Below are 13,795 nucleotides of genomic sequence, written 5' to 3' on the forward strand. Positions count from 1 at the left end.
TTTCCCATTTCTGTTAACAACACCAGCCACACTGACCTGAAACCTGGTTGACTGATTCAATTCTTCCTTTCCTCCGTAGCTCCAAATCACACCAATTCTATCACTAAAATGTTTCTTGCATTAGCTCCTTCCCTCTGTTCCTTTCTCACTGTCACTACTGTAGCTCAGATCTTCCTTATGTCTCCTCTTGTAATAGCCAGAGGTCTCCCCAACTTCCACTCTATTCTATAAAGCATTGACAGAAAAACATTCCTCAGTTGTCATTTCCAACTTCCTTAGCCAGGCATTCAAAGCCTCAAACAACCTTTCTAGCCTTATCTTCCTTTATGTATATGTCTCCCATTCCCACTAAATGGACCACTTGCTTTTTTTTCAAACAGATTTACTTTATCTATCTATTTATTTATCTATTTATTTTTTTATCTATCTATCTATCTATCTATCTATCTTTCTATCTATCTATCTATCTATTTATTTATTTATTTGTTATTTTTTGGTTAGGCAATGGGGTTAAGTGACTTGCCCAGGGTCACACAGCTAGTGTTATGTGTCTGAGGCTGGATTTAAATTCAGGTCCTCCTGAATCCAGGGCCACTGCTAATTGCCCCAACCACTTGCTTTTTCTGCTCACACTGAACTCGTTTGCATTTTCTCACCTCTTGTCAATTGCCTGAAATCCCTCTCCACTATGGAAAGCCTATTCATTTTTCAAGGCTTCATCCAAATGCCCCCAACTCCATGAAGCCTTCTCTGATTTCCCCTAACCAGATATAATTTCTCCCTCTCTTCAACTCACATCACACTTTTTTGTACTTCATTTATGGCACATTTTGCCTCTTAATGTTGTTTGTATATGTGTCATCTCCTCTACTAGTCTGTCAGCTCTGTCAGAAGAAAGACTATGTCTTATTTATCCCCCCATGGAACCTAGCATAGTGCCTTTCACATAGCAAGCGTTCATATTGGTGGAGTGAATGGCTGATTTCCATCACCCCATCCCTCCAGGAGAGGACTCCCATAGCTTCACCCACCTCCTGGCTCCGGATACGAGTGTTGAGGTCATCCAGGGGGGCACTGCGGTTCACAGGGGCACGGACCCAGCCCAGAATCTCATGTTCTATCTGGTTTAGGTCATTATCCAGCTGAGTCAGCCGGGTCAGCAGCTTCTGTGCTTGGGGGTTGACTGGGGCAGTGCCTGAGGGGGCTAGTGGACAGAGTTAGGACAGAGGAGATTGGGTGAATGAGAGCTCGACTCCCAGAACCCCCTTCTCCCTACTCCCTCCCTCCACCCCACTCTCAAGAAGCAGTCACCACCATGTGCAGAGGCATGAACAGAACCCTATACTTGGCATAATAAAGCACGGAAGGGGTAAAGGAGAAAAGAGTCTCTGGGGAGATAGGAAGGTGGCCCCTTATCTGTGCGGATGTGACTGACACATTCCTAGCACAATAACCACCAGATTGTACAAATCAGTCCACGGGGAACAGAGAAGGGGGAATAGGGTAGACAAGGGAAGAATTCCTGGTGTAGCCACTGTGGAAATTTGTTTCGCCTGGCTACACACATTTGTTCGCACAGTTTTTCTTTTTTTTTTTTCCCAATGGGATGGGAGTGAGACAGTGAGGATAATATAGGAATGGGGCAGCAAAAGAAAGAAAAGGAAAAGAAAAGAGTGTCATTGAAGATTCTTTTTTTTTAAATTCAGAGGAGAGATTCATTAATTTTTAAATTTTGCTTTCTACAATTATTACTTTGTAATAAATGAACCAGAAACACATCTTTCTTATCTGTTTGCTGTTATAATGCATAGAATACAAATTTAAAAATATAATACAAATAAAATTCAGAGAAGAGAATAGGAAAAAGGCCAGAAAGAAGCACAAATAGGTCAGCTAAGAAAGCTACAGCAGAACTGACTGTAGACCTTTTTTTTTTAAAGCAAACTATACTTCATAGAGATCTAAAGTTTCACGTGCAAATCTCTTTTTCTATTCTATTACATATATAGAGTATGTCCATTTTTATTTGGTGATTGTTGAAGGCAGAATAAAAATAAATTGAAAAGAAAAAGCATGTAGGTGGTACAATGGGTAGTAAGTTTCAATATATTGGGAAATGTTTAACCACCAGCTCTCTGGGAAATTAATGCCACCACACACTTCGAAGTTTAATCTGCATTGTAACATTTTCTCCATTACTTTCCTAATTCTAGACAATCGGAAACAATAAATCAAGTCCTGATTTGTAGGGTTTGCCAATTTCTGAGGTGTAAATGCTCACAATGAAAATTTAACAATGGGCTCTCAAGCTCATGGGAGCTGCCTCTGGCATATCTCTCTGGTGGTTCACTTGACCTAGAGTCGGGAAGCTGTTTGTTGCTAAGTCATTTAGTCCTGTCTGACCCTTGGTGACCCCATGGACCACAGCATGCCAATGTTATCCATGGGATTTTCTTGGCAAAGATAAGGGAGTGGTTTGCCATTTCTGTCTCCAGTGAATTAAGGCAAGCAGAGATTAAGTGACTTGCCTAGGGTTCACACTAGTGAACTAGTTCATACTAGTAAGTATCTGAGGTCGGATTTGAACTCAGGTCTTTCTGACTCCACGCCTAGAACTCTATACACTGAGCCACCTAGGCAAACAGAGGTGAAGTGACTTACTTGCTCAAGGTCACACAGCTGGTAAATGCCTGAGGCCAGATTTGAACTCCAGGCCCGGGGCTTTATCCACTGAACCACTTAGCTGCCTATAGAGTCAGGAAGACCTGCATTCAAGTCCAGTCTCAGACACTTAGTAACTGTGACCTTGGGCAAATCACTTCACTTCTGTTTGTCTTACTTTCCTCATTTCTGAAAAAAAAAAAAGAAAAAGGAAAGGAAAAAAAATAGCATTCGGGGGGGCTGTGAAGATAAAATAAGATAATATTTGTAAAAAAATTAATTTGCAAATCTTAAAATGCTCTAGAAATGCTCTAGAATGAGATGACATTTGTAAAAAAAACTTCACAAATCTTAAAATGCTCTAGAAATCAAAAGGGTTGCTTGGAGTCAGGTGAGATGAATCTAAAGGAGGTAAAGATGCAGTTTAGTGGAGAATTGTGAGTAGTTTTCAGCTACACAGTCGAGGGTGTCATGGAAGCTGAGGGTTCTTGGCTAAGACAGAGCCTGAGTTCCTCTGCCAGAAGGTGGACCCGGTCCCCTATTGTCAATGCTCCCCTCATGTGCTACCTACCCCGCTGCAGTACCCACCCCCTTATGGCCGGCCTCCAGACCCTCTTGGTAGCACCACCCTCCCCTGTGCCCTCATACCCTGCCTGCTGGGCCGCACTAGCTCACTGGTACTGGCCATCAGACCGCGCTGGAGGTCCTTACACTGCTGCTTCAGTGCCTGCAGCTCTGATTCTAGCCTGGGAAGGGAAGGTAGATGAGAAGACAACTCCCTCTTTCCTATCCTTTCTTCCCTCCTTCCTCAGAGCCCTTGATGGGGCTGGCAGGGGCCCCCTCTCACTCCCCAGTGCTGATAAAACTGTATCCTGACCCAGGCAAACCCGAAGGACGGTGAAGAGAACTAGGGGAGTGTACTTGGGTAGACGCACCTTCTGAGACCCACGGAGCACCTGGCTTGAGCCCAGTTTTGTGGGTCTGGAAAATGGTGCACCCACCTAGCTGGCCAAAGGGAAGGGGCAGGGGGTGGGGAACAATTGGAGGTGAGGAGAGATTATTGCACATATGCCATAGGACTCAGCGTTGAGGGGCAGGAGAGGAAATGTCAAAGGGAGGGGTCAGGGAGGTTAGGAGATCAGAATCTGCATGTCCCAAGAAGCCACCTTTCTGGATCACCACCATACCTGCCGACCCTAGCCACGCCATCCTGGTCGGGTGGGGGGATGCAGAAGCAGGCAGCTGGGACTCTCTTGGACTCCCCGGCAGGGCCCTCCACCACCCAGGTGTGGGGGTCCTGGTTATCCTTCAGCGTGTACTTCTCTCCCCTAAATAGTTGTACCTAAATGGGGAAGACATATTTTTGTTTGTTTTGGCTTTTTTTAAAGCAGGAAATCTGGAGCTCAGCTTCCTCAAACATGATGCTACAGCTGCTATCTCCGCGTCTCTGTACCGGCTGTACCACACACCTGGGATGCTCTGCCCTGTCGCCTTTTCCCTTTTTTTTCCCTGTTGAGACTCAGCTCAGATCCCACTCTGTGTAGAAGACCTTTCCTGGTCCTCTTTGCTGCTGACGCCTCTGACCGTTTTCCTCTCCTCTGATTACAATTTGTATAGACCTCATTATTTACATGCTGTCAGCCCCATGAATGAGATCCTTGAAGGTTTTTTGCCTTTCTTTGTATTCCCAGCACTTAGCACAGTGCCTGGCATATAGTGGGGGTTTCATAAATACTTGATTGACTGACTGATTGACCGAGGCTGTCGCACAGCACTAGGAGAACTCGGGGCCTGCTCTAAGTGGGAAGGGAGGCCTGATGGAGGCTTCTATGGATCTAGCCTGACAAAGTCAAGTAGCAGGCTGCAGGCAGGCGCCTTTCAACATGGTGCTTTCCTAAGGCTTCCTAGAAGCCCTGGGCCAGCTCCTTGTAGGGGACCCTGTTCTCCAGATGTGAGTAAGGGGTACTGAGGGTCCTAGGCACTCTTGGGTCTTCTATACGAAGCTTTCCTCAATGCCTCTTAATTCTAGTGCCTTTCCTCTGTTGATTATTATTAATAAATATTATTCATTATTTATTAATCATCACAAATAATTAATTATTGTAAACAACCAATTATTATTATTACAAATCATTAATTATTGTAAACAACCTATTATTAATTATTACAAATAATTAACCATTAATTATTGTAAATAATCTATTATTAATTATTACACATAACTAATGATTAATTATTGTAAACAATCAATTATTAATTATTACAAATAATTAATTGTTGTTAATAACCTATTATTAATTATTGCAAATAATTAATTATTGTAAATAATCTATTATTAATTATTACACATAATTAATTATTAACAAACATTAATAAATATTAATGAAGTAATTATTATTATTATTATTATTTTCTATTTCTAGACTGTGCCTATTCATTTGCATGTTGTCTTCCCTATTGGACTATGAGCTCCTTGGGAGCAGGGATTATCTTTTGCCTTCCTAGTGTTTTACACGGTGCCCGGCACACAGTAGGCACTTATTGACTGACTGACTGACTGACTGACAGGGTGTAGAGCCAGGGATGCCAGCCACATCGCCCTTACATCGCCAGAGTCCCAGTCGCAGATGCTGTCCACCTGGATGGGCTTCACAAGATGGGTCCTTCGAAGAGGGAGGGGGGCAATCTCCTGGCCTTGTTTCTTCAGGTCCTTGATGGTCTTCTCCAATGTATTCAGCTGCCTTTCTTCAGCCTGTGGGAGCAGGGAAGGGAAAGAAAAGCTGAAGCCACCAGGACGGGCCCGGGAAGACTTGGACCAGAAAAACTTAGAATTTGGAGTTGGGCCTTCCTAGGACCTCCTCCCCACATCCCTCAAAGAATGCCAACGACTATTCCTCGCAGATTGCCGTCTTTCTCCATTGTCTTTGCCAATCCATCATCTGTGTTACCGTGGGTGCTTTCCAAGGGTCTGCCTCTTGTCTCTACAATCTCTCATTCAATGCCCTCATCAGCTCCTGTGGGGGTCCTATTCCCCTTACTACGCTGATAACTCGCAGCCTCTCTCCTGAGCACCAGCCCCATACCACAAACTACTCACGGGATATCTCTACCTGCTATACACCTGCCAAAGTGATTTTCCGAACACTCAAGTTTGACCATGTTACCCTCTGTTTTTTTCCCCTTCCCTCTCCAATAAACACTAGTGGCTCTCTATTACCACTAGGACCAAGTATAAAATCCTATGTTTGGTATTTATATCTTTTCACAACCAGGCCCTGTTCTTGCCTTTCAAGTCTTTTTATACATTACTCCCCTCTGCACAGGGGGCAGCTAGGTGGCACAGTGGATGGAACACTAGGCCTGGAATCAGGAAGACCTGAGTTCAAATCAGATTTCCAACACTTACTAGCTGTGCAACCCTGGGCAAGTCACTTAACCCTGTTTGCCTCAGTTTCCTCATCTGTAAAATGAGCTGGGGAAGGAAATGGCAAACCACTCCAGTATCTTTGCCAAGAAAACCCCAAATGGGGTCACAAAAAGTCAAACACAACTGAAAGCAACTGAACACCAACAACAACCACAGCCCTCCACACGCTCCATGATCCAAAAGAGCCTCCTTGCTCTTCCCCACCTCCCATCTCCGTGCCTTTGTATCAGCTGTATCTCATGCCTGGCATGCATTCCCTCTTGGAATCCATGGCTTCCTTTAAGTCAGCACAAATGACACCTTCCACGTGAAGCCTTTCCTGATCCCTCCTCACTCTCCCTCCACATTTGGTATATATTGTGGATCTGTTGGCTTCCTCTTTAGAATGTAAGCTTTTTGAGGGCTGGGACTATCTCCCTTCAGTCTTTATATCTCCAGTTCCTTGCACAGTGTCTTTCACAGAATAAATGCTTCATAAATGCATAATGATGGATTACAGATCCTGCCCCTCCCCCAGAGCCTCACTGCCACTCTAACCTCAGTGTGGTCAGCTAGGTCAGTCATGGTGCATTTTTCCAGTAGCTGGGACCTAGTGGGAGGGGTGTGTGGGGGGGGGGTATGGGTGTGTATGTGTATATATTTGTGTTTGTATGTATGTGGGTGTGAGGTATGTATGTGTGTGTGTGTGTGTATGTGGGTATGGGTGTGTATGTATATGTATATGGGTAGGTATGTGTGGGTATGGGTGTGTATGTGTGTGGGCATGGGTGTGTATGTGGGGGTGTATGTGTGTGGGGGTATGGGTGTGTATGGGGTATGTATGTGTGTGTGTATATATGTGTGTGGTTATATATGTGTGGGTGTGGGTATGGGTGTGTATGTACATGTGGAAGGAGAGTATGTATATGTGGGCATGGGTGTATATGTGTGTGTGGAGGTGTATGTATGAGTATGTGTGGGGTGTATGTATGCATGCATTGGGCAGAATAGAGTGACAGATGATGGTACAACATTGATATTTGGGAGGGCGATTTCATTTACCCTATATGACTGTTAGGCAAAGTAGTCAATTCTGACCTTGAATAAACCCTTTTCCCTCTTTGGGCCTTACCTTTCTCTCATATAAAATAAGGGGGGTTGGTTAGTTTATCTCTGGGGTCCATGTCATCTCTGACACCCTCTGTGTGACTCTCTAGCCACACACTGGTGAGCTGGTATATAGGTGAGGACAGGGTGGTTTTCTGTCTCTGTGTCCCGAGGGGTGTGGCTGGGGACTGTCTTACCTCCAATTGCCGAAGCAGGTCTGACGATGCTCCCGGGGGACCTCCCTGGGTGGCGTGGTACTTAGTGTTCAGGTCTGAGCTCAGTTTCTTCAGCTTCTGGTTGACAACATCCAAGTCATCTTGAAACTGTGGGTTGCCCAGAAGGCTGTCAACTCCCAGGGTCTTTGGGGTCCTTCCCAACACCACCCACAAAGGCCTATAACCTCTCTGGAGGGCTTAAGACCAGCCAGGGCTGGCAGCAACAGACAATTAGCCCCCCACCAAAAAAAAGTATATTTCTCTTCCTATTCTATCTAGCTTACAAAAATATGTCCCCAAACCTCAATTCATGGGAACCCTCAAAAATGTGTTCCATTTAATTAAATGTTCTTGAGTAACTGAGAGTCAACCAAAAGTTGCTTTGTGTTTCAACCCCACTGAGAACCTTTCTAAAGGACGTGAGGAATAAAATAGGAACTCTCAAAATGAAAGAAACAAAACTTAAAAAAAAATGCATGACAGCATCTTTGCTGTAAACTTCATTTATATCAGGAGAGGATTGGTAACAGGCCACTAGAAGCAGCTGGTTAGTTCAGTGAATAGAGCACCAGGCCTGGAATCAGGATGATCTGAGTTCAAATTCAGCCCCAGACACTAGTCGTGTGACCCTAGGCAAATCACTTAACCTCTATTTGCTTCAGTTTCCTTAACTGTAAAATGGGGATTGTAATAGCACCTACCTCCTAGGGTTGCTGGAAGAATCAAGTGTGATAATGTTTGCTAAGCACTCAGAACGCTGCCTGGTACACAGTAGGCATTTAATAGATGCTTGTTTCCCCCCACCCCCTCCCCCACCCCCAACCCCACCTATACAACCTCTAAGGTCACAGATGTAATGTTCTATGGTTCTAGTTAATGAATGAAATCCGCTGACTCTCCCTAATGACTCAGGGTCACCACTCTGATGATCTTGGTCACAAGCCTCTGAATTGCATCTACATGAACCCCCAGCAGGACAGACTCTGGAAGGATCTTTGTTTTGGGGCAGGCTGAATCGGAACAGCATCCACACCTGTGCTGTCATCCTTATTGGGAACTTGCAGTGTGGAGGCTACTTCCATTCCTGCAGACTGGCTACTCTGTTTGGGGCCCAGAGAGGTTGGCTGTCTTGCCAATGACACGATCAATATTTGTCAGAAAAAAGAATTGAATGAAGGACTTTCTGATTGTCAAGGTCAGCCCTTTATCCACTACAATATCTCCCTGGAAACGTGCTTTTAAAAAAATCAATGACCACCCTCCCTCATCTTGTTTTCTTGTGACTTCTGCCACTCTCAGAGGGGAGGGCAGCAAGCAAAGAAATGTGGTAACTGAGGGCCCTGCTCAGATGACTTCTCCTTAATTGTGCTTTTATTTTTACTTCATGTTATCTAATTTTTGACTTGGAATTTTTTTTTCACTTGAGCAATTTTTAAATTCCATGGTCCTCATGTTCACATTAAATTCATTTTATTAACAAGTGAAATTTTTAAAAAATTTCTAATTATGGGGGGCAGTTAGGTGGCACAGTGGATGGAGCACCGGCCCTGGAGTCAGGAGGACCTGAGTTCAAATCCGGTCTCAAACACATAACACTCACTAGCTGCGTGACTCTGGGCAAGTCACTTAACCCCAATTGCCTCACCAAAAAAAAAAAAATTTCCAATTGTTGGTTTGTTTTTTTTTCCAGTGATCAAATGTGTTCTCTCTTTGCTACCCTTCCAAAGCCAAGCTGGGGTCCTTACCCTGCGGTAGTCTTCCACGCATTGCAGCTGGTTCTCCTGACAGATGCATAGGTTCAAGAAGTTCTGCCATTCAGTCTTCAGGGCCTCCTGGTGAGCCTGGGGACACACACTGAACCCTTAGAACCCCGTGGCTACACTGCCACTCTGACTCTGCCTCCCTTTAAAACAGGAGTTCTTTTTTAACTTTTTAAAACAGCTTTTTTTTTCTAATTACATGTAAAGACAAATTTAAACATTCATTTAAAAATTTTGAGTTCCAAATATTCTCCCTTCCTCCTTCCCTAAGATAATAAGCAATTTGATAAAGTTATATACGTACAATCATGTAAAACATATTTCCATATTAGTTATGTTGTAAAAGAAGAAACAGACTAAAAGAAAAAAAAGTGAAAATAGTATGTGAAGCAGGGCTTCTTAACCTTTTCTTGCTTTGTTGATATCATGAACCCTCTTGGCAGTCTGGTGCCAAACTTTCAGACCCCTTTTCAGAAGCGGGTCTAAGTAATCGAAGGAAAAGGTAAATTTCATAGAGGTGAGTGAAAATAAAGATGCGATATTTTCTGAACTCTGTCCATAGGACCTCAGGAGAACCCCTAGATCTTATGGTGTCCCTTTTCTATTTCCGCCTTTGTCTATCTGCCTTTTCTACACACTTACCAAATATAGCCCAAAATCTTTCAGCTGGAATTCAAGATCCCTTACGATGTAGCCCCAATCTACCCTTGCAGTATTATATTGTAACATTCCCCTTCATTTCCCTCTGCTCTAGCTAAGAGTACCATGGATTCTTCATGCCCTACTGAAATGCATCCCATGCTTTCCTTCCTATATGTTTTTGCTTGTGCTGTTCTACATTTTTGGAATACTCTTCCTCTCCATCCCCATCCCTTGATACCTTACTCTATCTTTCAACGTCCAGATGGGTGGAAGGTGCGAAGAGGTGAATTTGGGCTTGACATCAAGACAAACTTCCTAAGCATTAGAGCTATGGGCTGCCTCAAGAGGTGGTAGGGTCCCCTTCCCTGGAGGTCTTTGCACAGAGGTCCATGACCACTTTGCAGGTGTGTTATAATGGGGCTTCCTTTGTGTATGGATAGGACCAGATGTCTACTGAGGTCCCTTCTCACCCTCACATTCTGTGATTCTGTGTTGGATCAAAGGCCACCTCCATGAAGGCGTCTCCAAACCCTCCAGCTTGCAGCCTCCAGCTGCAAGGAATTTCTGCTTAAGTCCTCACATAGAACTCTACACCTGTGTAGCTTTCTTCACTTGAGGCTTCAGGGTGGGATGGAAATCACCAGAGTATTCTGATCCAAAGACCCTTGGGGAATTGTGGCTGCTCTGGAAAAATATGATCCCCCTTCCCCTTCAGGGGCACGTAGGGGGCACAGTGGATAGAGCACTAGGCTTGGGGTCAGGAGGACTTGAATTCAAATCTGGCCTCAGACCCTAGCTGTGTGACCCTGGGCAAGTCACTTATCCCTGTTTGCCTCAGTTTCCTCTCTGTAAAATGAGCTGGAGAAGGAAATGTCAAATCACTTCAGAATCTTTGCCAAGAAGACCCCAAATGGGGTCGTGAAGAGTCAGACACAACCAAATCAATTGAATCACAACAATAACAACCCCTTTCATGCTGATGGATGGATGCTTACAGGAGAGAGGGGAAGTGGGAAATCATGATGAAGTGTGGGCAAGGGCCTGAGCGATCACAGCCACAGGGGTGTGTGGAGACACTGTTTCTACACCTGAGCGGTTTCTACCGGGATGACATGCCTTCCACGCCCAAGTGACTTCAACTCACAGTCTCAGCCTCTGATGCCCCTAGAGTCACACTGCCGGTAGTGCTTGGGTCAGAACACCCTGATGATCCCCATCTTATCCTGCAGACATCCTTCTCATCTCTACTCCTACTCTTTGGGTAAAGGGCCTACAAAAATGCAGCCATCATGTTCTTTCTATTTTCTTAATACTTATTTATGTTCACATTTGCAGGGCGGTTAGATGATGCCATAGTGCACAGAGTGCCAGGCCTAGGGTCAGACTCATCTTCCCGAGTTCAAGTCTGGCCTCAGATATTCATCCTACTCGTGTGACCCTGTTTGCCTCAGTTCCCTCATCTGTAAAGTAAGCTGGAGAAGGAAATGGCAAATCCCACTAGCATCTTTGCCAAGAAAACCCCAGATGGGGTCAGGAAGAGTTGGACGTGACTGAAAAATGGCTGAACGGTAACGATATTCACATTTTTTTCTTCCAGGCTAGATTGTTGTTTCCCTCTTTAGACTGTGAGTTCCTTCATGGCAAGGGCTGTTTTGCCTTTCAAATATCCTCACAAATATACACATATATTATATATGTATTTGTGTGTGTGTATGCTTGTGTATGTGTATATATAATGTATATATATACACACATATACATACACAGACAAAAATACGCACACACACAAATATTCCCACTACTTAACCATGCACATTGTAAGGGCTTAATAAATTGATTTATTGATTATTTAATTGATAAATTTATTTATAACTCAATTGATTATTTATTTAATCCCATTGATTGATTGGTCGATTTTAAACTTAAGGTCAGAGACCTAGTTTTATTTTCTCTTTGTGTCTCCTAACACAGCACTTTGCACATAGTAGGCACCTATTAAATGCCTGTTGAATTTCCCTGTCCCACTTTATCTGTTGGTCTCTGTCTCTCATTCACTTGTTCATCCATCTATCCATTCCTCCAACTTCTCCTTCTAAGATGGGGCTCTTCCTGGGCCTCTCTGGGGAGCATCGGTGAGTCTCCCTAGCACTAAGCCCACATCCCGAGGACCCCACTGGGAACTTGGAGATGAAGAGGTAAGGGATGGGAGGCGGGTAGCCTGTCCTTGGGGTCCATGAGATGTGCTTCCTACCTGGATGGGTCCCACAGCTGGGTGCTTGAGCTCCACCATGCGCTCCCCATCATCCTCCAGCTGGTTTATACACTGCTCCTGGATCAACAGCTCCTGGGTCTTGAAGTGCTGGCAGGCAGACAAGGGTAGATGAGGGGAAAGGTGGAGGGAGAGTCACCCCTCAAGGTCAGGGGGAGTGGAACACTGCCCTAGAACCCTGTGTCCTCTACCTATCTCTGTCTCTACCTACATCCTCCAACTTTCCCAAATCCAGTAATGAGCAGGGAAGTCCCTGACCTATAATCATAAGTAGGGTGGGGTGACTGGAGTGGGTGGGGGTCCTAGAGCCCTAAAATCTGAGGGATGCTACAAATATTTTTGGTCCTTTCAGCAGCATAGAAACAGCTGATCTGAGCATAGTAAGCTTCCTGAGGACAGGGATTGCTTTGTTTTTGTATGCCCAACACCTAAGATAGTGCTTGGCACCTAGTAGGTGATTAATAAATATACTAAGATTGCTCAATAGAACTGAATAGGACTGAATTACCTACTTAGAATGGAAAACTACCAGACGGCAATTTCCTCTTCTAAGGCTCCTCTTCCCTAGCCCATCCCCAATCTCCCACCCTGCCAAGGAGGCCACTACTTCATGGTATCCTGGGTACTTGAAGGTACATGACGTCCTTGGGGATATCTCTCCCTCTACCCCCAAATGAATTGAGATCCCCTTTGGTGTGGCTTATCCCAAGCAAGTTTGGTGAAAAATAAATCCCCAGGCGTAAAAATTGCTAGTTGTGGCTTGCGCCTGACCTCGTACTCCTGGCGCACCCCAACGGGATCCACCATGTTGTCACTCCAGTCCTGCTGGAGGATGCGACGCTGCTGTTCAGCCAGGGTGTTGAGCTGCCGGGTACAGTTCTGCAGGTGGGTGTAGAGGCTGCCCAGGCTCTGCCCACGCCATGTGGCTGCCTTCTGTGCTCAGGAATAAAGAAGACCCCGTCGAAGACGAAAAATGGAGATTCGAATAAATGGACATGTAGAGAGACAGAAACACTTAAAAAACATTGTCAGGCTTGGGGACCGCATTGATCTATTACCCCACAATCCTATTTTGATTACAGGTATACCTCTGCCCTCTACTCTCTACTGCCAGCTGCCTGTTGTCCCACCCAGCTCAGCCCCTTGTCTCTATCACTGATCTCAAGAGTGATCCCTGTGGCAGTCAGGTGGAGTAGTAGATGGAGCAGCCGCCCTGGCGTCAGGAGGACCTGAGTTCAAATCCGGCCTCAGACACATAATACTTCCTAGCTGTGTGACTCTGGGCAAGTCACTTACCCCAATTGCCTCACTAAAAAAAAAAAGTGATCCCAGCCACCAGAGCTGTCCCTTCCATCCCCAGTAGCCCTCGCTCTGTTCCTCCACCAGACAGTGTCCCTGTCTCACCAGCAGGTCTCGATACTGGTTCTTGATGGCTGCAGCATCCTAAGGTTAGCAGGGTGAAGAAAGAGATAAAAAGGAAATTACTGAGATGCTCGCCCTGGGGCGGTGGGGATAGGGAGCAGGAGTTTCATCTGTTTGGCGTCTCTCAGTGCCCTGATCTATCTGAAAAGTGTTCCCCAACCTAGGATCTCCTGTTCTTACCCACATGGAACATCTCAAGAAGATGCCTCCCAGTTTTCTAGAACTTTACCATGTGAAATCTCAAAGATGCCTGGTGGGGGTGGCTAGGTGGCACAGTGGACAGAGCACTGGACCCGGAGTCAGGAGGACCTGA

General features: G+C 45.1%; 1 protein-coding gene across 1 annotated transcript in view; it reads right to left on the reverse strand.

Moving 5' to 3' along the window:
- Positions 1-13,795, reverse strand: part of EVPL (envoplakin) — a 41,040-nt gene that overhangs the window by 11,412 nt on the left and 15,833 nt on the right. The window contains 9 exon segments of the mRNA XM_021002631.2: positions 1,032-1,204; positions 3,310-3,407; positions 3,849-4,003; positions 5,267-5,413; positions 7,372-7,497; positions 9,135-9,230; positions 12,043-12,150; positions 12,832-12,993; positions 13,465-13,503. Of these exon segments, the coding sequence (XP_020858290.1) occupies positions 1,032-1,204; positions 3,310-3,407; positions 3,849-4,003; positions 5,267-5,413; positions 7,372-7,497; positions 9,135-9,230; positions 12,043-12,150; positions 12,832-12,993; positions 13,465-13,503 (1,104 nt within the window).

Source organism: Phascolarctos cinereus, unplaced genomic scaffold (assembly GCF_003287225.1).
Source record: "Phascolarctos cinereus isolate Bilbo 61053 unplaced genomic scaffold, phaCin_HiC Scaffold_5;HRSCAF=322, whole genome shotgun sequence".
In the NCBI taxonomy this organism is placed as follows: domain Eukaryota; kingdom Metazoa; phylum Chordata; class Mammalia; order Diprotodontia; family Phascolarctidae; genus Phascolarctos; species Phascolarctos cinereus.